Consider the following 24,790-nt stretch of genomic DNA (forward strand, 5'->3'; position numbering starts at 1 on the left):
AACTAACCAGCATAATCAGAATCGAGGCTCTGTAATTACAAAACATAACTTATGACAAATTGTAGCCATTAGTAAAAAGTAGAGTGTTATGCCACATTTGAGATACTCTAATGGATCTTTAAATGCGAATTTTAATTTAGTTAATAACTAAGTTATACAGAAGCACAATTTAGTAATTTAATATGAAAATAAAAAGATCCATTAGAAAGATAAGGATATTTAGGGAAATGCTTAGAAAATGTGATTTTATTCATAGTATATACACCATGAAACAGAGATTTCCTATTATTTTGGTTATGTAAAAATTGAAAACCTACTCGTTTTTTAATTGAATTTTTGTCATGACAGATATTGAATTTTCACCTATTTTTTCCTTGATATTATCCATAGGCTGCCAACTACATGATACAATTATGTTTTTAGCATTTAAATTTAAAACACTATGGCTCAGTATTTAAAAAATAAATTATGGCCTATGGCTACAGCTCAGTAGTTAGAGCACATGCTCAGCATGCACAAGACCCTGGATTCGATCCTCACAACTAAAGCAGTAACAAAAAGTTAATTAAAGAGAATCATTATTGAGAGAACAATAAAAATACATTCAACACATGATTTTTTAAAAAAATCACTCCTCAGAAATCAGTAAGTGGTATGAACATTATTTCACTTAACCTCCTTAGAAGGAATATAATACTTATATACAAATAAAACTGAATTCATAGCTTGGAATGTTACAACTAACTAGATTAAAAAAGAACAGAAGAACACATTAAAAAAAACTTGTTTTTAGCTTAATCGTTGGTGTAGAATGTATGGTCGGCGCTGGCTGTCTGGCAGCCGCTTTAGCCTTGCTGGCTTGGCTTGCTCGAACAGCAGTTTCCAGGCGCACTTTCAACTCAGGAGCAGCCCCCATCACAGTCTTGAAAGCATGTGGATACAAAGGTCCAATATGCATTAAATTCTGGAGTGCAAACTCATGAAGATCTTTGGAAGCTGAACTTGCTGAGCCAAAAGAATTTTCATCCAGCAGGTAAGAGATCAAAGTGGGTACCAGAAGAGCAAGTAACTGGACTCCTGTAAAGAAAAAGATAAAACAGAGTAGACTGATTAGGAAGTATGTATTTTTTGATTTTTTAAATACTAAGAATATATTTACGTATTATTGGTATAATTATAGTTTAGTGGCAAAATGGACTTCACTAATGTTCCTGAAATGTAACCCTTTCCAAATAAGAATTGTAAGTATAAAATAGCTAAGCACTGTTACTTCAATTCTCAAATCAGAATAATCTGTAATATTATTAGTGAAATATACTGATACAGTAATAAGCACCATCAGATTACAAATGTTTTGTATTATAGCAAGACTTTTAAGAGGAATGGTAAGTAGTTGGCTTTTTTTAAAAAATTAAAATCTAAGCACTCAGGAGGCTGAGGCAGGAGGATCACCACAAATTCGAGGCCATCCTGGGCTACAGTGAGTTCAAGTCCACCCTGAACTACACAGTGAGACTCTGTCTCAATGATTAATTAATTAATTAATTAATATCGAAGGCTATCACACAAAAACAAAGACAGGGCTGAAGTGTAAAACAAAACATAGGGCTAGAGGTGTAGCTCAATGATACTTGCCCAGTACTACAAGATCCAGGGTTCAATCCTTTCAACCACAAAGCAACAATAACAAAAAAAAGTAAATGAGTTCCACTAATGAGTATAACATTATCAGGAGGATCTTATCAAATGAATTACTGTATATTAACTTGAAGGCAATATTTTAAACTTACCTTTAGATTTACACACACACACACACACACACACACACACACACACACACACACACAAAACACACACACACACACACACACACACACACACACACACACCCTTTTTTTGTGTGGGCTGGATATTGAACCCATGCTAAGCAAATGCTCCATCACTGGGCTACATCCCCAGCCCTCTTTTTTTATTTTTCAGATAGGGTCTCACCAAATCGCCCAGACAGAGTTTCAATACATTGCTAAATTCCTAGTTTGGGCTCAGATTTGTGATCCTCCTCACCAGCATCCCAGAGAACTGGGATTATAGGCATGTACCGCCACGTCAGGCTTAATACTTAAAATATTTTGAGTGGCGTCACTCAAGATCAACTCCTAAAGAGGTGCACTAATTTAAAATTAAATTTACCATGAAAACAGGTAAGGAAGAGAATCCTGAAAAGTAGAAACAATATTCAATGATTAGATAATAGTTTAAAAATTTGTTCCTTCTGTAACAATTACAAATCATTTATTTGTTCGTTCATTCGTTCATTCATTCATTCATTGGTACCAGGGATCCAACTTGGGTCCTTGTGCTTGCGAGGCAGGCAGCAGCGCCACTGAGTTAAGTACCTGGCCCTAAATCATATTTTTAAAGACAAATTATATCTTGATAAAAATCAAAACATAAACATTAAGAGAAAAAGAAAAATACACATTAAGCTGCAGTAAGTCTGGTTAAATGATCCCTGGTACCAGGAAAAAAAATTCTGGTTAAATGGATCTACATGGTGTTTTTCCATTAAATAAAAAATATAAAAATTTGAAGAACTTTAACAATGATGTTTGGTATTCATATTTAACTAGTTAAATTTATTACAAGGCTTTTTTATACTTCTATTATAAGAGCACAATGCATGGGGTTTTTTGTTGTTGTTGTTTTTTTTTTTTTTTTTTTTTTTTTTTTTTTTTTTTTTTTTGGTACCAGGGATCGAACTTGGGCCCTTGCACTTCTGAGGCAGGCACCAGACCCACTGAGCTAAATCCCCAGCCCCAAAATGTATTATTTAAAAAATCTATAAAAACACGTTGGGAAGGTGAGGTAGGAGATTGCAAGTACAAGTCTAGCCTAGGCAACTGTCCCTTAGTAAACTTACTGTTGCAAAGGCCCATGTCTAAAATCAAGGAAGATATATGTAAGACACAAATCTGCATTTTGGACTAGTGATTGGCTTATTTATCGACAGGGTCTCACTAGCTCAGGCTGGCCTTGAACTCACTGGGTAGCCCAGGCCTCCAGTTGGCAGTGATCCTCCGGCCTCAGCCTCTTGAGTGCTAGGATTCCAAGCATGTGCCACCAAGTCCAGCTGAACTAGTGGGTTTTTAAAGAAAATACTTAGCCAGGGATTTAGCTCAGTGGTTCCACAACCTGCCTGCCTTGCAAGCACAAGGTCCTGAATTTGATGGATGGATGGAAGGAAGGAAAGAAGGAAGGAAGGAAGGAAGGAAGGAAGGAAGGAAGGAAGGAAGGAAGGAAATGGAAGGAAGGAAGGAAGGAAGGAAGGAAGGAAGGACTGACTTACTGTTCTGTTCTTCTCCAAGAGCAACCAATGTCTCAAGAACTTTAATTCCTTCTTGAACAGCTAAAAGTTCTGTGTTACTGGATGGTCTGTTTCTTTCAACAGCTTTTAGCTTTTCCACCACTATTGGTGCTAATGAATGGATATAGGGAGTTGAAAGGGCACGATTGGAATGTTGGAAGACTGAGAGGAGAAGCTGATAACATTTGGCTTGAACCTATATTTAAAAAATCATTTTATTAGTTAACATGTACAACAGTTTTCATTTAAGTGCTCAACAATCACACTGCATTTTAATATCTACTGAAAAGGGATACTGCAGGATGAAAACAGAAATCATTTTTCACTAAGAAAATGGAGAACATGGGCTGGGGATTTAACTCAGTTGTTCTGGCACCTGCCTCACAAGCAGAAGAACTCAAGTTTGATCCCTGCTACGAAAAAAAACAAAGAACGAAAATGGAAAATAATGGAACTTTCAAAAACTAAATAAAACTAGAAAGAAATTAATTCCTTATATATTAATGACCAAATCACTATGCTTCTATAATTCACATATTTCTACAGTGTGGCAGAGAAGTAACCAGGAATTCCAATTTCTGTTTTTAATTCTTTTTTTAATGTACAACCATCTCTCTCTTTTAACCTAATATAGTACAGAAGGTGAATATAAGAATAATCTGAAAAAAGTATAAGATACATTGAGCTGGGCGTGGTGGTGCATTGCCTGTAATTCCACCACTCAGGAGGCTGAGGCAGGAGGACCAATGTGAGTTAAGACCATTGTACACTACATAGCAAGACGCTGTCTCAAAAAAAAAAAAAATTAAAAATATGTATAATAATAAAGAAAAGAAGAACATTTCGTCATATATGGGATAAACAGTGGAATAAAATTATTTCAGTGCTTTGGTAGAACACAAACTGCCACCGGAATCAGAAATACCAGGAAACATTTTAAAGAAGTAGTATATCTCTGAGCCACAAATCTGGAGACCCTAAATCAGGAAGCTAATGGCAGTGGCCAGCAATGTTCCCAAACTGGTTTTATTTTCCCCCTGATGTACAGCAGGTTTGAAAATGATTAGTTTAAACTTTGATACTGTGAAATAATAAAACATGTTTTCTAAACAAATTTTGTGATTCTAATAGGTCCATTAAAACATGTAGTAATGTAAATTTATTCTTCGATATCTTTGTTAAGTAAATAAATATTGGAAAATATCGTAGACTCATGTAAAGTCTCTACCAATGACATGGGATTAATCAAACATTTCAATATTGGAAAATTTCTGCATATGCGAGTAAACATACATGTGTCTCTCCACTGATGTTTTCTAGGTTTTTCCACTTTAAAAGTATACTGGATTTAGCTCAGTGGTTGCGGCCCCTGCCTTGCAAGTGCAAGGATCTGAGTTTGATCCCCAGCACCAAACCAAATATACTGCAAATAGTTAGGTCTTCACTTTTTATGTATCACATTTTTAGGAACCAATCTGAACTCTTTTTTTGGGGGGGGTACTGGGGATTGAACTGAGAACTTGTGCTTATGAGGCATCACTGAGCTAAATCCCTGGCCCTGAACTCTTCTTGATAAAGTATAACTTACCCATGGGTCACATGAATTTAATGCACTTTTAAATCTGCTCATGCAGCCTCTCTGTAATGACTGGACTCCTATTATTTCACTACTAGCAGACCACAAGAAAAGCGCAATTGCTGTTAGCATGCTTATTTCATCAGGCACAGGCATAGAGTCCTCTGAAAAATAAAGATGAAAGCAAAGTGCTATTTCTAATACAGTCTGGAATTCCAGTATCAGACAATGCTCTTCCCCGCCCCCCACCTTTTTTTTTTTTTAGTACTGGGGATTGAACTCAGAACCTTGCGTTTGCAAGGCAGGGGGCAGAACCACTGAGATAAATCCCCGGCCCTTCCCTCAACATTCTTAGCAGTGCATCTCAATTTAAAAAAAAAAAAAAAAATACATTGAGCACTATATCGATTAAAAATATACATTAGAAAATTATCATTTTGAAAGTATTATAGTAAATGATTCAGGCAAAATGGATGTTAAAACTACTGTGTGAAAACAAAACAAAATAAAATCACTATGTGAAAAGTTTGAGGAGAGCAGACAACTGAGACAGTCTCAAACGATCTCACCACCATTTACTTGTTAATTATAAAACAGAAAGGGCAACTTGAAAAATGGACACACATGGCAGCCACCATCTTAACAAAGTTATTAAACTTAAGATTCCTAATAGAGGGCCGGGGATTTAGCTCAGTGGTTCTGCTGCCTGCCTTGCAAGCATAAGGTCCTGAGTTCAATCTCTGGTACCAAAAAAAAAAAAAAAAATTCCTAATAGAGGGACAAGGCAACATTACATATGTCTTTATATGATGCAATGAGAAAGATGTAACATTACTTATATAGCATTCCTACCAAAAACGCATAATGAGTTTGAACTGAGAAAAAAAATTAAGACTTTTTTTTTGTACCAGGGATCGAACTCAGGTCCTTGCGAGGCAGGCAGCGGAACCACTGAGCTAAATCCCCAGCCCTAGACTATTCTAATCTGAGGAACACTGTACCAAATAGATGGCTTATATATTTTTAAAAACATTAGTGTCATAAAACATAAAGGCCAAGAAACAAAGAAAATTAAAGCAACTAAATAAAAAGTTCTGTAAAAGTCATTTGGGACAGATTCTGAAATGGGCATATGAACAATAATAGCACTGTATTTTGTTAAACTGCCTAAATTTGCTAATTCTTCTGTGGTTATGTAAAGGAGGTCCTGTTCTTCAAATATCTATGAAGTATTTAGGAAAAGAGTCATGAATACTTCAACATATTCTCAAATGGTTCAGCAAAATTAATAACAATCAGGATAGGTAGACTATACAGGGAACAATAAAATGCTTGGCAAAATGTCTCTAGGAGAAGGGGTATATCAGTGTTCACTAATTTGTTCTTGTACCTTTTTAAAAAAAAGTTTGAAATTTATTTCAAAATCAAAGTTTCTAAAAATGAAACATGTATTACAGCAACCTTAAGGGTATTCGTTACATCCAAGGAGATTCATGTACTACATATGTTCACATAAATACTTAATGGAAGATCTCAGCTCTTCTAATAAGAAATGGGATTTCCATCTAGTACAGTACTTTTTTTGTTAAGCAAAGGATCTAACTGTCTTATTATACAAATGCCATACATATATTCTGGTGGCCTCTTCTAATTATTTCACAAATGACTGTTTCCTGAAAATTCAGTTCTGGACAGAATAACTTAGGCCTTTAACTTGACTTCAAATAAATGTATTAGCATGATAAAATATTACAACTTTCCCTTAAAATTGACAATTAAAAATACTGATCATGAATCGCTCCCCAAATTAAAGTAATCTTTGTATTTTTAAACAAATTCTTATTTATCTATCCATCTATAAATATGTATCTAAGTAGTATAGTTAGGGCCGGAGATTTAGCTCAGTCGTGCTGCCGCCTGCCTCAAAAGTGCTGGGCGTGGTGGCGCATGCCTGTAATCCCAGCACTTGGGAGGCTGAGGCAGAAGGATTACTGTGAGTTCGAGACCAGCCTGGGCTACATAGTTAAATTCCAGGTCAGTCTCAAACCCCCCCAACCACTCCAAAAAAAGTGCAAGGACCTGAGTTCAATCCAAAAAAAAAAAAAAAAAAAAAAAGAAGTAGCATATTTAATCTTTCTTCAGTTGTTTCAAATTTTTGTTAAGAACAAAATATTAGATGGGCCTGGTGATGCATACCTGTTATCCTAGCACACAAGAGGCTGAGACAGAAGTATTGCCATGAGTTCAAGACCAGCCTGGGCTATACAGTGAGACTTTATCTCAATCAATCAATCAATCAATCAATGTAAAATAGTAACTCAATAAAACTAAAATAATTTTAGTTACTTTAAATACAACTAAAACATTTTTCCTTATAAAATTTTTTCTTTTTTTTTTGTACCAGGGATTGAACTCGGGACCTTACACTTGCAAAGCAGGTGGCAGAACCACTGAGCTAAATCCCCAGCCCCTTTCTCTTATAATTTTAAAAATCACATTATAAGCTGGGTGTGGTGATACACGCCTGTAATCCCAGCACTTGGGAGGCTGAGGCAGGAGGGATCGCTGTGAGTTCGAGACCAGCCCGGTCTACATAGTGAGTTCCAGGTCAGTCTCAACTACACAGTGAGACCCCGTCTAAAAAAAAAAAAAAAAAATCACATTACAAAAGTAACACACATTCATTACTTAAAATATAAAGTGTATGGAAGTAAAAATAAAACTTGTAATTCTGCTGGGGATTTAGCTCAGTGGTTCCACCACCTGCCTCACAAGCACAAGGTCCTGAATTTGATCCCTGATACCAAAAAAAAAATTGTAATTCTACTATCCAGTGACAGTTTAGGTTTAATTTCTAGGTTTGGGATTTTTTTTCTGGTTTTTATATTCTTTCTTTTAAATACTAATAATATATAATATATACAGTATAATACATATATATATAATGCAATAGCTTTAATGGATATATGATCCAAACTAATATATTGCCCCATATAATTTTCCCACTCTCAGATGTTATATTTATCATTTTCATTATTTTAAAATAGATACATTGATTAAGTAAAATTGAACATAATTTTTTTACTAACAAGGACAAAAAAGGAGCATGCTTTTATGTTTTCTTGAACCCCAGGCACCTAGTACAGAGTGGTTCACCACTGAGCTATAGCCTCAGCCACAGGAATGCATTCTTCAAGGTTCTTTGTATATCCTGCAGAACTGATTCTCTATAATTTTAACCATTTTAAAGTCCCCATTAGCAAAATGTAAAAATGTTCTTCTAGTACCACTTCCAGCTGATCACAATCATATTTTTAGAAAGAAAAGTATTGCCTAAGTAAAAATTTAACCCACATGTGAGGCTAATAGACCCAGCACTCTGGAGCATGAGACAGGAACACCATGATTTTGAGGCCAGGCTGGGCTACACAGCAAGGTCAAGGCTGGCCCAGACTACATCACAAAAATGGTCTCAAAGAAACCACATTAAAAGAAAAAAAAATTTAAGCCAGGCATGGTAGCACATGCCTGTAATCTCAGCCCTTGTGTGGCTGAGGCAGGAGGATCACCGCAAGTTTGAGGCAAACCTGGACTATACAGTGAGTTCAAGGCCAGTCTGAACTACATAGTGAGACCCTGTCTCAAAAAAAAAAAAAAGAATTATTAGTTTAGAGACAGGGTCTCTCGGGCCGGGGATTTAGCTCAGTGGTTCTGGCACCTGCTTCGCAAGTGTAAGGACCCAAGTTCTATCCCCCGTACCAGAAAAACAAACAAACAAACAAAAATCCTTCCTAGAGACAGGGTCTCTCTATGTAGTCCAGGCTGGCCTTGAACTCATAATATAACCAACCCAGCCTGTCCTCAAACTCACAGTAAGCCTCGTGATTGCAGATGCATGTCATCATGACCAGCTTGTACTTCTTTACTTACTAAGTGTGGCTGATTTTTTTATATGTTTTGTGGTCATCTCTATCTCCTTTTGTCTTTTTATTTGACAATACTGGGGATTAAACCCAAGGCCTTTAAACTGAGTTACATTCTCAGCCCTTTTCTTTTAATTTTCAAATTTGAAATGGCATCTTGCTAAGCCTTGAAAATTGCCGAGGCTGGGCTTGAATTTGTGATCCTCCTGCCTCAATCTCCTAGAGGGCTGGGATTACAGGTGTGTATCACCATGCCCAGCCTCTTTTTGCTTTTCTCTAATATGTGCTTCTCCCTTTCTTTTGGTACCTCAACAGAAGAAAGTTGTTCTTTTTCAGTTTTTTGAGACATGGCCTCACTTTTAGTTCAGGCTGGTCTTGAACTCACTGTATAGCCCAGGCTGGCCTCAAACTTGTCAAAATCCTCCTGCCTCAGCCTAGAGTGGGGGGACTATGGGTATGGGCCACCACGGCCAGCTAGAAGAAAATCTTTTAATACCATTTTGTATGATGTACGACTGAAAAATACAGTGAATGTTGAAATTTAAAAATTACAGTAAAAGACATTCCCACTAACCTTCCTCAAAATATACCCATTTGCTTGAAACACACTTTTAGCCGACTTTCTGAAGTACTTCTGTTTTGTTTCGCTTGGTACCGGGATTGAACTCGGGACCCAGCCCTTGCGAGGCAGGCAGCAGCACAACTGAGCCAACTCCCCGGCCCCCTGAAGCAGTTCTGGAAGTCTTGTTCAGTGTCTTTAGCTGTGCTGTATGGCTGCCTCAACATTTGAGTCAACTGAAAATCTTTATCGTTCATGGTCATTTTGACTCTGGGGAAGAAGCCCACATTGTCAGATCCAGTGAATAAGGTGAATGAGGACATACTCTAATGCTTTTCAAAGCCTGCCTTTTCACTGGATGGCCCTCAGCAGCAGTATTCGGTATATTCTGACTTCCAGGACTGCTTCAGAAAGTGGCAAAAATGATGTGCTAAGTGTGTTCTAAGAAAGGGGAGTATTTTGACTAATGGCAATGTGTCTTTTACTGTAATAAATATTAAAAAATTTAAACATTCACCATATTTTGAACACACCCAAATACTGATGATATAAACACTGACCTGAATATTATTGTCAGTTTTCAGCTATTCTATAATGTCAGATATTTTGCTCTGTAGAAGTTAATATCTACATACAGCAATACATCAATATTTCCTCTGCAGTATCTTCTACTAAATTATAGTTGGTCTTTTGCCATTCTGTCACAAAAAGGTTCACCTACATTTTCTGTTTTCCTATTTTGTTGTGTGTCTGTTGCTTGAGACAAGATTTCAGTGTAGCCCAGGCAGGCCTCAAAGGAACAAGAACCCCCTGCCTCAGCCTTCTGAGTGCTGGGATTACAAGAGTGCTTCACCAAGCCCAGCCTGCTTTCCTGTTTTTTTAAATTTTGTGATATTACTTTAATATATCTGGTGTTTATTTTGATTTATGATGTAAGATGAAGACCTAGCTAGAGTTTATTTCTCCTTCAGCTAACTGGCACAAAGCATATGAACCACAATGAATAACCATTATGGTTTATGTTGCCCTCAGGTGAATACACATTGGTTTCACAGCTTTCTTCTACTCTACTGCTCCACCCATGGACTATGGGCCAATGCACAGTTTATGATAGATAGTGTGGAAATGTGTTAACAGGCAACATGACAAGTCCTTCCTTATAAGTCTTTGTTTTCTCATTTTTGCATTTTATTTACAATACAAATAAAACAAGAGAAAAGAAACACAGAAGGAAAATGGATAAAAATATAAACAAGCGTTTCCTCCCAAATTAAACACATACCTGAAAAATACAAAAACAGTAGGAGTACATTTTACCCACCATATAGCAAAATTTAAAAGTCTGACAATACCAAATACTGGTGTTGTAGGGAAACAGATTCTTATACACTGCTAATTTAAAGTAACTTTGCAATGTCTGCTGAAATTAAAGTTAAAATATGGTATCAATTCCACTTTTATGGGTATACCCTAGGAAATCTCTAATAGCACCCATGCATGAGGAATCTAAAGGATGTTCAATGCAGTCATATTTGCACTTGGGAAAATTGCCTCAACTAGCAGAAGCAGCAATAGAAAGGCAAATGAATAGTAATTGATAAATGCATGCAATAAAAACCTACAAAGAACCAGGTATGGGGGAACACATCCATAAGCCAGTACTGGGCAGGCTGAGGCAGGAGGATGACAAATTTGAGCGTAGCCTGGTCTTTACAGAAAATCTGAGGCTACTGTGGACTACACAGCAAGACTGTCTCAAAACACAAAACAAAGCAAACAAAACCTACAAAAGAGAAGAAAAAATGGTTTTACATAACCAAATTGATAGGTTTTAAAAATTAAGTACTTAGTAAGGGAATAGAAGTAAATGAGATATTAAGTTATTTTAAAAATTAAGCACTGAGGGGCCGGGGATTTAGCTCAGTGGCGCCACTGCCTGCTTCCCAAGTGCAAGGTCTGAGTTTGATCCGTGATACCAAAAGAAAAAAGTACTGAGTAAGGGAATACAAATAAAATGAGATATTAATATATTACTTATATAAATTAAAAAACAAGTTTGAATGCTATATGTTGTTCATAGTTATTTAACTTTAATATAGCAACATAATTATATTAACATAACTGATAAATATTAATATAGGATATATACTTAATATGAATATATGCATATATTTAGATATTTCAATATCAAGATTGCACTTCGCTGTTGAGAATATGTTGGGAGGATGACAGGTATTTTAATTTCTCTATTATTTTTATTAAAATAATCAATCTGAAACAAACATAGATTTATCAACACGTGTCAAATGTGAGTATATCTGTTTTTGTTTTTTTTTGTTTTTTGTTTTTTGTTTTTGTTTTTTTGTTTTTTTTTTTTTGTACCCAGGATTGAACTCTGGACCTTGAGCTTGCAAGGCAGGTGGTGGAACCACTGAGCTAAAGCCCCGGCCCTATTTAGTGTCTTTTTTGAAATCTCCCAACATGTGTGTAAGTGCTAAGAGCAGGCTGTCAACCCTTCCAGAGAGGGTATTAAAGTTCAAGTCTGAAGGAGGTGACTGTGACATCTCTCTGAGCTGACCCAGTGTAATATAGCAGCTTTCTAACAAGGTTATTCAAAAAATTAACTAATTAGGGAACAGATATACTAGTAGATTAAAATGTTTAAAACTCAAATACATTACCTGGTTGAGAATATTCCAGGATGCATGCAAGAGTGCTACGAATCAGAGCTGTCCACTGTTTTTGAGTTTCCTCAGTTTTGGCCATAGAAAGTGTCACGATACTTTTGATCCCTTGAAGAGCTGCACTGACAGGCGGAGAAACCTGATTATCTACAGACTTTATTGCTGTGTCTTTCAATATTCTTGCAATTAAGGACAGAATCGTGGGCAGGATTGTCATACATCCTGAAATAAAAACAAATCAAGTTACCTTATAACCATTTCAGTGCCTCTATTACAGTTACTTCCATTGTTTACATTTTTACAGTCCCCCAAGACAGCATAACACTATGTTGACCAAGCTGGCCTCAACTCCAGTTCAAACAATCCTCCTGCCTCAGCTTCCCAAGCAGCTAGGACAACAGATGTGTGCCAACACATGTGGCTGATAGTTTAATATCTTTTTCTTGTTTCTGTGTAAAATTTACGGCATTATTATTATTATAAGAACATAAGAAAGTGCCATGTTTTGGGGTTTTTTTTTTTTTTTGGTACTGGGGATTGAACTCAGGACCTTGCACGTACAAGGTAGGTGGCAGAACCACTGAGCTAAATCAGTGGCTGTGCCATGCTATCTTTTTGTTTTGTTTTTTGGTACCAGGGATCGAACTCAGGTCCTTATGCTTGCGAGGCAGGCTCTGGAACCACTGAACTAAATCCCCAGCCCATGCCATGTTATCTTAAGACAGAATTAATATTTTCCTTTTTCTAACCTAGTCTTGTTTTTATTATTTCCATTATTTCACCTAACTGATATTTCATGCTTTGCATAATGAAAATGAGAAAGAAACATAGAAGAAAGAAGGAAAAAAATACTATATACTCGGAGAAGCATCTGAGAGACTTGGGAAATCTTAGAGCGATTCTAAGATATGTAATCAACCCTCAATGTACTAAAGTCATTCTGATCAAGTCAGGAAAATAAAGACTACAGGGGCAGGCAGAGGAAATGAAATTATCCTAGACTTTGTAGCTCAGAGAACACTTGAAGTCTTCAAATCCAACCTGCATTTACTGAAGGAATGCCTTCACTACTTTCACACAGAGCTGCTGTAGCCTCAGCTTACAAAGCTCCAGTCCGGAGTGCCAGTTATTTTAGCACAGCAGATTAACTGTCGGGTTTCCCTCAAGCTGGGCTCACATTTACCTATATATTGACTGATACTATTTTTATATTCCAGATAAGAGGAAAAGTCTACTTCCTTCCAACAACTCTTCAGTACTGTGCATAGCTATTATTATTAGACTCCTTTCATCCATTTCTCTTTATTTTTGTGGTACTATGGATTGATGGTGCAGGGCCTTGTGCCTGTCAGCCAAGTGTTCTACCACTCAGTCCCAGTCATATTTTTTTTCTTTTTTTTTTTGAGGCTTGCTATGTAATCCAGGATGGCCTTGACATTGTGGCAATCCTCCCGCCTCAGCCTCCCTAGTGCTGGGATTACAGGCATGTGCCACCATGCCCAGACCATAATTTCTTAGTTACACCTTAAAATTGGCTGTCACTTTCCTCTGACATTCATTATTTCTTCAATGTTGCTCATGTATGGCTACTAGATTAGAAAACAGTAATTTGACGGTATGTCTACCCATTGACATTGAATGTCTTCCCCCAGTCTCCAGTTCTATCTTTGATTTAAAACTTGTCTGAAAATAGCTGGGGACTTAGCTCAGTGATTCCACTGCCTGCCTTATAAGGTCACAAGTTCGATCCCTGGTACAAAAAAAAAAAAAAAAAAAAAAAAAAAAAAAACATCTGAGAAGATCATCTTAGGTTTTTGGTTTTTTGAATCTTTAAACTTTAATGGATTTTAAAGGTATACAATCCCTTAAAAAAGACCAACTTCTCATTTCATATTGCAGACTGAAGAGAAAAATTAATTATAGATGTTTAAAATTCAAGGCAAATACATCTTCATCTAGTATAATAGAATGCAACTCCAAATGCTGATTGATACTATACCAGCAGGTGAACAGAGGGATGGTAAATCAGAGAGGATGGTGACTGTTGCTGCCACCAAACGAGCACTCTCTTCTGACAGCTGAGTCTGCATGGCCAGGTGACTCGGTGAGTCCGACATCTTCGTACTCAGATGCGGCATATGTCGCACTAAAATGAACATCAGCAGCTCCATAGTTGCAAACACAAGAGATTTTCCAGGAATGAGGCCTCCGCTATCACCTCCTTCTCCTAATACAGCAAAAGACTCTTTCTCCACATCGTCTTCATCTTAGGTAAAAGATAATTTGGTGAAATTTCCCGCAAAAAATAAAGTAATAGGAAGTACATTTAAGAAATTCTAGGGCCAGGGATGTAGCTCAGGGACACCACACCTGCCTCGCAAGTGCAAGGTCCTAAGTTCCATCCTCAGTACAGAAAAAACAAACAAACAAACAAACAAAAACAAAAGAAAATTCTTTCTTACAAATACTACATGTCATTTTCAGTGTAATTCTCTGGCTTACTAAAATTCTGTATATAGTACCTTATTGACCTCTCTCGCCCTTCAAAGCAATAGACAGCTTATTTTTTCCTTGAAAAATCTTCAGTAGGTATTTTCTTAGGTACTTATTTCATAATAGGAATGATATACGCTAGCTAGGTTGAACCATATGAAACATACTTTTTTTTTTTCTGAGATGGGGTCTTGGCATGTAGTTCAGGCTGTTCAAAGCAATCCTCCTGCCTCAGCCTCCCAAGTGCTGGGATTACCGGCATGTGCCACCATGCCAGGAAGAAACTGGTATTTGAGTCCTGTTTTATGTTTTTTGTTTTTTTTTTGTATTGGGGATCAAACTCGAGACCTTGCGCAGGCGGTGGCACCACTAAGCTACATCCCTGGCCCAAAAACTAGTACTTTTGAAAGGGAAAATATAGTTACATATCAGCAATTTTATTTAGTCCACTGTAGTGAAAACAAAGTCAACTTCCTATCTTCTAAATGTATGTTTTCTTTTTATTAGAAAATTCACCAAAAAAAAAAAAATTCACAGCATTAGGACAGTATTTTAAAATTAGAGTACAAATAAGTTATACTTCAAGTTAGTGAAATTTTCAATGCTCACTCAGAGTGCTTCTCTTTTCTTGCAGGTAATCCTGAGCCGCTCTTACTGTCTGCTGGACAACTCCAGTCACTAACAGCTGGATGGATGATGGGTTGCAGGTCAGCAGGAGGCGGTGCAAGACACTCAGCAATTCAACACCAATCAGCTGTTACAAATAGACACCAGTGCAATTAACTTTTCTTTCAAAGGGAAAATCTTCATTATTAAAATCTGATAAAGTATACATGTGAAAATAAGAAACTTTGCAAACTAATATAGGACTGTCTACTTAATAAGCACTTTGTGACAATCTTGAGAACTGGTCATAGTTTATTCTAGATTTTCAATCAACCAATTTCAGTATTTAAATATTTAATTAACTTTGATATTCAAGGATAATCATTCTCCTACTGGAAAGAAATACTGGAGCCAGAGTTTAGTGCCACTGAAATTCATAATTTCCAATTTGACTTGAGTGTACCTGTGAGGTAACAACCAGAGACGACAGGAATTTCTGGCAAAGCCTTCTTCTACTCACCTCAAAAAATACTATACAACTTCATTTTAAGCCTTTTATCATCTTCCACATCTAATCCATCCACTGAGCCTGCCTCAAATTTCAAAGAGGACGAGAAAACATAACTTCAATAGAGCCATTTTTACCTCTTCCCTTAAAAATCAAGTATCCAGGACTGGGAATTTAGCTCAATGGTTCTGTTGCCTGCCTTGCAAGCACTAGGACCTGAGTTCAATCTCTGGTACAAAAAAAAAAAAAAAAAAAAAAAAAAAAAAATCAAGTATACAGCCTCTTATTCAATGCTGGTTCATCTTTGTTCATGAATTTTCTCTCCCATCTTAATTGACTTTCCAGGAACTCAAGGACTTCAATCATACCTCATGTCTCTAGTCTCTCTGTAGTTAAGCTACTCTCCTTAGTACAAAAATGCTGCTCAAGATTTTCTTGTCTAGTGGTCCACCCCCCACCAAAGCCTCGAAGATCCTTATATCCCCATCTTTCTCTTTTCTTTTCTTTTCTTTCTTTCTTTTTTTTTTTTTTGTTTTTTGAGACAGGGTCTCACTATGTAGTTGAGACTGCTCTGGAACTCACTGTGTAGCCCAGGCTGGTGTCAAACTCACAGAAATCCTCCTGCCTCAGCCTGCCCAGTACTGAGATTACAGGCATGGGCCACCATGCCCAGCTCCCCCATCTCTTTATCACTTCTGCTCCTTCCTTTCCCAGATTAGCTGCTTCTACTTTCTTTACTTTCCCCCGATCTATAATCTGGCTTCTACCCACCTAAGAAAACCTGCAGGTGATCATTAATAACTTCCTCTGGACTCTTATTTCCTTATTTATTGTATTATTTTTTTGACACCATCATCTACCTTTTTGTTTCTTTCTTTTCTTTTTTTTTTTTCCTTTGGTACAGGGATTGAACTCAGGTCCTTGTGCTTGCAAGGCAGGGAGCAGAACCACTGAGCTAAATCCCTGGCCCTCACCTACCTTTTTGAAACATCTGTCTTTGATAACTTTGTTCTCTTTTTGTTCTCCTACTTCTCTAGCAGTTTCCACTGCTGATTTATTTCCCATTTTTCAATCCTTAAATGTCATTTTTCCCCAAAGTTCCAATCTTGGCCTTCTTTTCTTCTCCATTCATTCATTCATTCATTTTCAATATTTTTATCACTACATTTGCAGTACATACAAATTACTCATGGGAAACTGGTACATATACATAACACATCTTAATTCTTTTTTCTTCCCCTTCCTTTCCCTCTACCTCCTCCCTCCATCTCTTGGTCCCCTTCCCTTCTGCAAAAGATCTATTTCCTATTTTCTACCTTTTTCCTTTATTGAATTTTCCCAGGCTAGTGGATTCAATGTTTCTGTGGAATTATGAAACTCCTCCTAACTAATCTTCCTGTCGCCCTTTTCATCTCTCAGAAGCCAGTGGCTGTAAGGTTAATAGTGTGATCTTCTGACATACAGAATTATCATGTCATTCCTCTATTCAAATAAAGCCTTGCTCTAGTGATATGTAAATCTACTCATGATTTATTTCTCAGGTTGTGGGCTCAGAAATTAAATAACAAAGCAGTCTCTCTTCCTTTACGTTAAATGTTACATGTTTAACAACTTGGAAACAACATTGAAGATTTTTGTAGTAATTTATTGTTTAGTTGAGGCACAACTTGAGGCTATCAGGTTGGGGTATAAAAAGAATTAATCAGTAAATGAATTTTATGATCACATGGCATATGCTTTTTTGTTTGGGGTGGCATCATATTTATGTAGTGATATCAACTTTATGTAATGATATCAACTTTGTATTTTATCTGTTTGTTTTTATGGTAAAATAACACCATGTGGTAATGGTGATGCCAAAAGGGATGGTTATGAAAATTTTTAAAAATTCCTAATTGGGTGTGGTGGTGTATGTCTATAATCCCAACAGTTGGGAGGCTGAGGCAGGAAGATTGCAGCAAGTTCGAGGCCAACCTGGGCTATACAGTGAATTCAAGGCTAGCCTGAACTACACAGCAAGACCCTGTTTCAAAAAACAAACAACAGGGCTGGGGATTTAGCTCAGTGGTTCCACCAGCTGCTTCACAAGCTTAAGGTCCCGAGTTCAATCCCCAGTACCAAAAAAATAAAAACAAAAAAACCAACCAAACAAACAAACAACAGTTCCACCACAATAACAAATCCAGTGACAGCTTGGTTTTGTAACAAACATCCCTTAATATCCTTTAAATTTTTAGTTTTGATTGCTGATGAACAAATCAAAGACATACTACCTGTAATCTAGCTCTGCTTGGTCACGCAAAATTCAAGAGACAAAATCCTAAATCCTAACATCACTATCATTAATGTATAGTATGGTTATTTTATTTATTTATTTTTTTTGGTAGTGGGGATCGAACTCAGGCCCCCATTGAGCTTGCAAGGTAGGTGGAGAAACCACTGAGATAAATCCCTGGCCCATATAATATGGTTATTAACTAACATAACCTGTTTGTTTACAATATCAGAAAGTTGTCCCAAGGTAAACATGATTAAAACAAAGCACAGGATTCATTATTATAGAATTACACTGTACCTGATCTTCTGCAATATGGATTCGTGCATAAGGAGAATCCAGCAGGGTATGCAAGGCCTGTAGACATGCTGTAACATGTTCAATAGGCTCCTCAGGTCTAGGGGAACAAAGAAACTGTATACTCACACCTGAAATGCACAGAATAAAAACATGGGTTTTCAATATATAAACACTTGTGTTGCTTTGACACAATATTTTCTCTATTTTTCTTTTACAGATTACTTTAACATATATTTAATGCTGTAAAGTATAGGGCCAGAGATTTAGCTCAGTTGCACTGCACCTGCCTCGCAAGAGCAAGGTCCTGAGTTCAATCCCTGGTACCACAACAACAACAACAACAACGAAAACATGGTAAATTCAAAATGATTTCTAAGCTCAACAGCCACTGAACATAAAGTTTTACTTTTGCAAGTAGACTAATATTCAAACTAGGTAAATACAGAAGGAATTCCCATACCACAAAGTTGATTATGAAGATAATTCACTTTTCTATTTCTAGGATATTTAAAAATAATAGTACATAAAAAATAAATTTGTGAATATTACAAAATACCCTTCAGTAAATGGTTACTAAACAATTTTGCATACATAAAAACTTTGTTTTGTTTTGTTTTGCAGCCTGGCTTTGAATTTGAGTACCTCCCACCTTAGCCTCCTGAGTGCTGGGATTAAAGATGCAAATCAGGCTTAAATTTGATTAATTTTTCTTCATGGGGCCTATTAAGTACAAAGTAAAAAGAAAACCAGTTGCTGAATAAAAAAATACATTTAAGATGTTTTGTTTTTTTCTCTGAAAACTATTCAGCATTTGTTCTGTGAGTGAACATGATGGCTAAAATACTTACAGAGTAGTTCTAAACAATTTAATTAATTAATTAATTATTTTGGTACCGGGGATCAAACTCAGGTCCTAGCGCTTGTGAGGCAGGCGGTGGCACCACTGAGCTAAATAGTCGACCCTAAACAATTAAACTTTTTAAATAAAAAATTCGGTTAAAACCATGCACGGCTATTTGTGCTTATAAAACCAGAACTCAAGAGGCCGAGCCAGGAGAATCACGAGTTCAAGGCCAAGATGGACTATAGGAATAAGACCCTGGTTAAAAAAACAAAAAAAAAAAACAAAAAAAAACAGTTAACTTGTAAGTTCATCTGGAAAATCTTTTCATTATTCGGTATCTGAATTGTGCTATGTAAAATTTTTCCACAGCACCATTTGAAAGATATGAATTTTCAGAAGTGACATATTTTGAAGCTCACTACATGAGAGAAAAAATTTTCAGAAGTGACACATCTTGAAAATATAATGGCACTCCTACCTAAAATCAGGTGCATTCTGTCTTTGTTAATTTCTGGCAACGTTTTAGCACTGGCTGTTGCTCCTGATGCCTGGTTTAAACTGACAGCTGCAGAACGTTTTTGTGAACCAGACCCTGCTGCTGCTTCCATGGACTCCGAACATGTAAATCCTGTGCTATTTAACCAAAGTGCCACTGCATGGAGAATCGGAGCCCAGGAATTCCGATAGTGAAGTCTGGCTGTATCAATAGTCTCCGGTGTATAAAATGCTCCGCCTGAAAAACAACCAATTAAAAACCTGACTTTCTATTGTTAAGTGTTCACTCACTTTTGAACAACTAACTTAAAACTACCTTTTTCATACAGAAGCACAATCTGGCCAATGAGCTTTTCCTAGGCACACAACCATTTTACACAGCTGCTGACCTACAGTGCCCATCTCTCCCTCATGGATACCAGCTGTGGAGCCTCTCCTCTGTGCTGCTAGTGCCACTAAGCAGCCTTATCTATTCCAGCCTGTGGTCAGATTTACTTCCTCATTTCACCTCCACTTTTACCATGACCAGCCAGGGATTTAGCTCAGTCAAGCTGTGCTTGCCTGGCAAGTGCAAGGTCCTGAGTTTGATTTCTAGTACCAAGAGGGGAAAAAAAAAGATCTTTCCCTGACCAGAGATTTGGTCTCTTCTTTTTTTTTTTCTTTTTTCGTTTTTTGAGACAGGGTCTCACTGTGTAGTTCAGACTGGCCTTGAACTCACTATGTAGTCCCAGCTGGCCTCAAACTCACAGCAATCCTCCTGCCTTTGCCTCCAGAGTGCTGGGATCACAGGCATGTGCCAATATGCCTGGCTCTGTCTTTCTGTTTTTGCTGTTCTTCTGTTATTCCTCGTTTCTAATATTAATACTGAGGACTTCCTCTCCTTGCTATCATGAGTGACTAAGGAAGGAGAAAAAGAACACCATTATTGTTATCATTACTACACAGGAAGAGAAATGGATTCTTTGAGTATAAACTGCTATTTTCTAAATAGCAAAAATGTTCATGATGATTTCTATATCATTTTCAATAGGAAAATTAAAGCATCAGCAAATTGCATAGGACTTTTAGCATCCCAATGATTTATAGAGTAAGATCATATGAAAATACATAGACTACTTTTGACTTATGAAGTCAATTCGTTTGCAAGGGCTGGGGGTAACTCAACTTGGTCAACCGAAGGCTCAGACTCCTCTCCACAGCCTTCAAAGTCTCTCTCCCGTATTAAGGCAGATCTCAGTGTCCTTAGATACTGGCCCAGGATTTCTCAAATAACCCCACACAGGAAAGAATACTGTAATGTTCCTCCCAGAATTCTGTAAGGGTTAAATCTGTATCTGAGACCATCTGCAGGCACAAGGGGCCAGTATTTGGATCATAACTCAAGTCATTTGTATGTCAGGCCAGTCATAATCCCAGGTTTGCTGTATACTGACCGGTGCAGGAGTATACATCACAGCTATGCACAATGACTTGCTATCCAAAGTTATTTAGGGTACCCTCATTCATACCGCTATTCCTATAACAGTTCTAACATTTTTGCTTCAGCTAACAAAAAAGCTTCATACTGTAGTGACTTGAGTCTACAAACTCAGTAAGGAAATGTTCTAAATAAACGATGTTAAATTTAAGTTCACAAAACTGTAAGATGCTCTACCAAATCTATTTTGTTTAATTACTACTTTGAACTCCTTCTCAAAACAACAACCTAAATGCCATACTTACCATCTGGAGGGAGCTGACTAGAAAATTCAGCTGGTAAAGTCAAAAGTGCATAGTCTTTCAATGCTGCCAACCATAGGCGGCTAAGTGTTGGCAGTTCAGGCTGTACCAGTGTTATTAAACTATCCGGTGGTAGCTCATCTATGGCACCATAGTCATCATCATCATCATCAGTAGTTTTTGCTGCTCTTTTTGGTTTTGACTCTGCTTCCTTTTTAATATTCATAGCAACCACATATACCTAATCAGATACAGAAGAGGTAAAAATAAAATAAAAACAGATATTTAAAGTTGTTATCATTACGTTGAATTATCAAAGATAATCTGGTATAGATATGAGAAATTACACAACTTTATGAATGCCTAATAATGACAAAAGAGTAACCATCTGTTTTACAAGCAATTTTAAAAACTGATCTGACTATCCCTCCTACCACATACTCCTTGAGTAGGCTTCTCTGAACTTCTTTCTTCTATTTCACAAAGCCACCTCTCTTTTTTTTTTTTTTTTTGTTTTTGCCACAGGGTATAACTTCCTGTTTGCTACTTCCACTTGTCTAGATTCATTCAACACAGACAGACAGCATTCAAAGAAAAAAACTGAGAATAGTGCGGTGGCCAAAGAAAGGACTTTTATAAATTATGCTTTTACACCCTTTTTATACAGTCCTTAAATGATATTTATCAATTTAGCAATACAATAGATAGATGAGTTGAGTATAATTTACTAGTCAAATATATTTTCTGTACCCTAGTTCATGAACCAAAGGACGTATAATAGCAACTCTTCTAAAACGTAATTTTTTTGGTACCAGGGATAGAATTCAGGACCTTGTGCTTGCCAGGCAGGTGCAGTGCTACTGAGCTAAATCCCAAGCCCCTTCTAAAACATAATTTTAAAGATTTTTCTTTGCTGAATTTATTTTTGTACATACATTTAATTTTTGCAATTGGCACATACAAAACTAAATAACAGGGCCGGGGATTTAGCTCAGTGGTTCCGCTGCCTGCCTTGCAAGCACAAGGTCCCTAGTTTTATCCCTGGCACCAAAAAAACAAAACAAAACAAAAAAACCCCACCTAAATAACATATTAATGAAGAGGAAAAAAATAAGTGTAAGAAGAAAAAATTGCACTACATAAAAATCTGGAGAAAACCTAGCTAGTGTAACTTCCACTGTAGCTAATGAGGAAATCTGTGTCTATATGGTACACTTGGAGGGAGAAATTGTGTATTTCTGCACTGAGCAGACAGCTAGAGCAGAGAAAGCATATAGGAACTGCTAACCTCTACAGTAGGGACTTTGGATTTCAGGGTATAAAAATAGCACATTCATATTTCCAAGGGGTTTTAAATTTGTTTTTGCTCTAAATTTGTTATCACACTAATATTGAAGAACATGTCTCAATAAGCCCTTTATTTTGTGGATATTTTTAAGACAAAGTCTCACTATGTAGCCCAGGTTGACCTTGAGCTCTCAGCAATGCTCCTGCCTCAGCCTCCTGAATATTGGGATTACAGGTGTGTGCCACCACTCCTGATTTCAATAAGCACATCAACTACATTCAGCCATTCATTTGAAACCTTAGTAGGCATCTTCTGTCTTACATTTGTTATTGTTAGGATCTGAGGCAATAAAGAAAAATAATGCATAAATACATGCATTTTTGAACTAATAGACTAACAAAATGATAGAGGAGTGAAAAAATGCAGGCAGAAGTATTTTCGTTTTGTTTTATGAGACAGAGTTTACTATGTAGTCAAGACTGGCCTCACACCCCAGGCGATCCTTCTGTTTCAGCCTCCCAAGTTCTGGAATCACAGGCGTGTGCCATCACACTGGGCAAACAGAAATAATTTATAAAAATCTGTTTTTAATATTCTTTCTCACCACATTCCACCCAGTGGGTAGGCCCAGGATCTCACATCAAGTGAACATGTGACAGTTCCCATTAATCTCAGGGAGCTTCTAGGATGGATGGATCTTGGGAGTATGAGAAAGACAAGGCAGTTTTCAAGGACAAACGTTCACTTGCTCACAGGCAAAGATGAAACGGACTATAGGCAGAGGGAACAGCAAGAATAAGAGCATAAAAATAGGAAGCTGAATGGCATTTTGAGAGCTGTAGGTTTTGATATGACCTGAGTGCAGGATATGAAGTGGGAGTGACAGGTGATTTTATTGTGTGGGTGATGAGGGAAATGGCAGCCACTGCAGGATATTAAAGCCACATGTATTTAGGGGCAGGTAGCCATCGTTTTTTGTGGTTTTTTTTTGGTACTATGGATTGAACTCAGGTCCTTGTACTTGCAAGGAAGGCGGCGGTACCACTGAGCTAAATCCCGACCCGAGGTGTCAACAGTTTTGCCATGCAGTCTAGGGTGGCCCTGAAACTCACTATGTAGCCCAGGCTGGTCTCAAACTTGTGATCCTTCTGCCTCAGCCTCCTGAATGCTAGGGTTACGGGCATGCGCCAACACGCCCTTCTAAGTGTATGCATTATTTTAATAACTATGCTATACAAAGTCTGAAAAATAAGAATTTAAAAATTTTCCAAGTTAATATACTACCTTTGTTAATCCTAATTTTGCTGTACAGAAAATTCTGTATTAATTTTATCAGTTTTCTTATGTGGATATCAAGCTTTATGACTGTTATTCTAATTGCTACCGATGATACCATGATATATCTAACAAGTTCCTTAACATCTGAAATCCTGCATTTACTTCTGATTATTTAGCCTTGGGAATCTTTTTTTTTTTTTTTTTACTGGGAATTGAATGCAGGACCTTGCACTTATTTTTGTACTGGGAATTGAATGCAGGACCTTGCACTTGCAAGGCAGGGGGCAGAACCACTGAGCTAAATCCCCAGCTAGCCCTGGAAATCTTAAGAAGGAAGACCTAAAGACAAAAGTTGTTCACTTCTTCATACTATAAAGTTGCAAGTAAACATTTTTGTAAACTTACCTCTCTTCCATGTAAGAAAAAAGGCTTAGAAATGGAATTACTTGGTCACTGATTATAAATATTTTTTGGCTCTAAATACATACTGCCAAATGGCTTCTTATACTTTTTCTTCCCCCTACAGGGCTGGGGATCAAACTCAGGACCTTGCACCCTGAGCCTTTACCAGCTTTCTAAAAGGGCTCTGTGTTTTATACTATTATTTGCAATGTATGCGGACATATTTTAAATTGTTTTTACACAATTGTCTAGGCTTTTTAAAATTCAGTATTACAAGCTGGACATAGTGCCATATGCCTATAATCCCGGCCCTCAGTAGGCTGAGGCAGGAGGATCAATGAGCTCAAGGCCAGCCTGGGCTACATAGTGAATTCAAGGCAAGCCTGGACTACAGAGTAAGACCCTGTCTCAAAACAAAACAAAACAAAACAAAACAAAAACCAAAGAGTAAAATAAAATTAGGTATTACATAAGAA

The 24,790-nt window shown here is 37.1% G+C and overlaps 1 protein-coding gene across 3 annotated transcripts in view; it reads right to left on the bottom strand.

Annotated features, from left to right (window-relative positions):
• Positions 1 to 203: 203 nt before the first annotated feature.
• Positions 204 to 24,790, bottom strand: part of Heatr5b (HEAT repeat containing 5B) — an 89,428-nt gene continuing 64,841 nt past the window's right edge. Inside the window, exons 28-36 of one of the 3 annotated variants that reach the window (XM_010611403.3) lie at positions 21,350 to 21,587; positions 19,611 to 19,865; positions 18,289 to 18,416; positions 15,209 to 15,353; positions 14,106 to 14,372; positions 12,104 to 12,328; positions 4,953 to 5,104; positions 3,347 to 3,560; positions 207 to 1,077 (exon numbers count right to left, since the gene is read on the bottom strand). In XM_010611403.3, the coding sequence (XP_010609705.1) occupies positions 773 to 1,077; positions 3,347 to 3,560; positions 4,953 to 5,104; positions 12,104 to 12,328; positions 14,106 to 14,372; positions 15,209 to 15,353; positions 18,289 to 18,416; positions 19,611 to 19,865; positions 21,350 to 21,587 (1,929 nt within the window). In that variant the 3' untranslated portion in view covers positions 207 to 772. Of the gene's footprint in view, positions 1,078 to 3,346; positions 3,561 to 4,952; positions 5,105 to 12,103; positions 12,329 to 14,105; positions 14,373 to 15,208; positions 15,354 to 18,288; positions 18,417 to 19,610; positions 19,866 to 21,349; positions 21,588 to 24,790 lie in introns of all 3 variants that reach the window. The other 2 variants (XM_019205617.2, XM_033763541.1) reach the window with 2 other exon arrangements.

This window comes from Fukomys damarensis, unplaced genomic scaffold (genome assembly GCF_012274545.1).
Source record: "Fukomys damarensis isolate Sample0158 unplaced genomic scaffold, DMR_v1.0_HiC HiC_scaffold_2, whole genome shotgun sequence".
In the NCBI taxonomy this organism is placed as follows: Eukaryota; Metazoa; Chordata; class Mammalia; order Rodentia; family Bathyergidae; genus Fukomys; species Fukomys damarensis.